Genomic DNA, 1177 nt, shown 5'->3' on the forward strand with positions numbered 1-1177 from the left:
TTATATATATATAAAATTATGCATAATATTTCGTAATGTAAATTTCACTATTAATTGTCTGTAATTTTTGTAAGATTTTCGAAATATTTTTAGATACATACCTTCATTGTGACAAGTATCAAACAGTGCCACGAGCCATGAACGGAAAGAAAATATATTGGGCTAACGGGCGCTAGAGTGCGTATACCGGACATCCGGTTTAAGTACAATGAAATTTAAAAGTGAAAATAATAATAAACAAACTTCTGATACAATTTTTAGTATTGTACATGAATATTTACATATTCATTGAAGTTTTAATGTAAATTTTTAGTACTAAATTAATTGCAAATAAAATATATTTATTTCATACTCAAATCTTAAATTAACAGGTATTCTTTGATTAATGGAAGTGATACTAGTATATATTTGGTTGTATAAAAGACAAACAAATATAAAAACTTAATTGTTATATAACGTGTATGTAAGCGTTAATATAACTTTTATTGAAAATTATTTATGGTCATTATGTACTCATGAAATTACTTAACTTCCCTTACAATTTTTTTGAAAATTAAATAAGAATTTCTATTTAAGAAAATACGTTAATGATATTAATAATTGATGTAATAAGTTAAATGTAATGCATAGTAATATTTATATAGCAATGAAGCATATTAAATGAAGAATCGTGTTTCATACGTAATAAGGTGGTTCACACTATGACAATAACTGTCAGCACCGTATTTTATAGAAAAAGAGAAGAACAGGAGGGGGGCAGCGTTCTGAAATGCCGACTTGCGGGCGTGTGTGACATTTTGATGTAGAGTGTCTTTGATGATTTTCGTTATGTATCGATTTAATACATAGATATTTGTGATAAATGGAGTTTACCGAAAATAGTTCTACAAAGCCCATATAAGATAGGTAATATCTGGATGTGTATGATTGATATTCTCCTGTAGGTTAGGGACTGTTCACCCGGAATAAGGGCAATGATAATTTGTTTGACGAAAATAATATAACGACAGAAGGTATTTAACATCGCGCAATAGCCTTTTTTTAAATAAAGCTAAATAGTAGAAATATTTATTAATTTTTACGAGAAAAGTACATCACGAAAAGGGAAAATATCATTAGCACATGTTCATTATTAGGTTTAATCCTTTCAAAGGAAAACAAATAACAAGGAGCTATA

The 1177-nt window shown here is 27.7% G+C and overlaps 2 protein-coding genes across 2 annotated transcripts in view; one reads left to right on the forward strand and one right to left on the reverse strand.

The window, feature by feature from the left end:
* The window catches only part of LOC108578956 (40S ribosomal protein S6), an 11383-nt gene extending 11251 nt beyond the window's left edge, over window positions 1-132 (reverse strand). The window contains exon 1 of the mRNA XM_017942379.1: window positions 102-132. Coding sequence (XP_017797868.1) covers window positions 102-107 — 6 coding nt within the window. The 5' untranslated portion in view covers window positions 108-132. The remainder of the gene's footprint in view (window positions 1-101) is intronic.
* A 637-nt stretch (window positions 133-769) lies between these two features.
* The window catches only part of LOC108578948 (importin-11), a 4933-nt gene continuing 4525 nt past the window's right edge, over window positions 770-1177 (forward strand). Inside the window, 1 exon segment of the mRNA XM_017942367.1 lies at window positions 770-785. Within this exon segment, the coding sequence (XP_017797856.1) occupies window positions 770-785 (16 nt within the window).

This window comes from Habropoda laboriosa, unplaced genomic scaffold, assembly GCF_001263275.1.
Source record: "Habropoda laboriosa isolate 0110345459 unplaced genomic scaffold, ASM126327v1 scaffold30, whole genome shotgun sequence".
NCBI classification, from domain to species: domain Eukaryota; kingdom Metazoa; phylum Arthropoda; class Insecta; order Hymenoptera; family Apidae; genus Habropoda; species Habropoda laboriosa.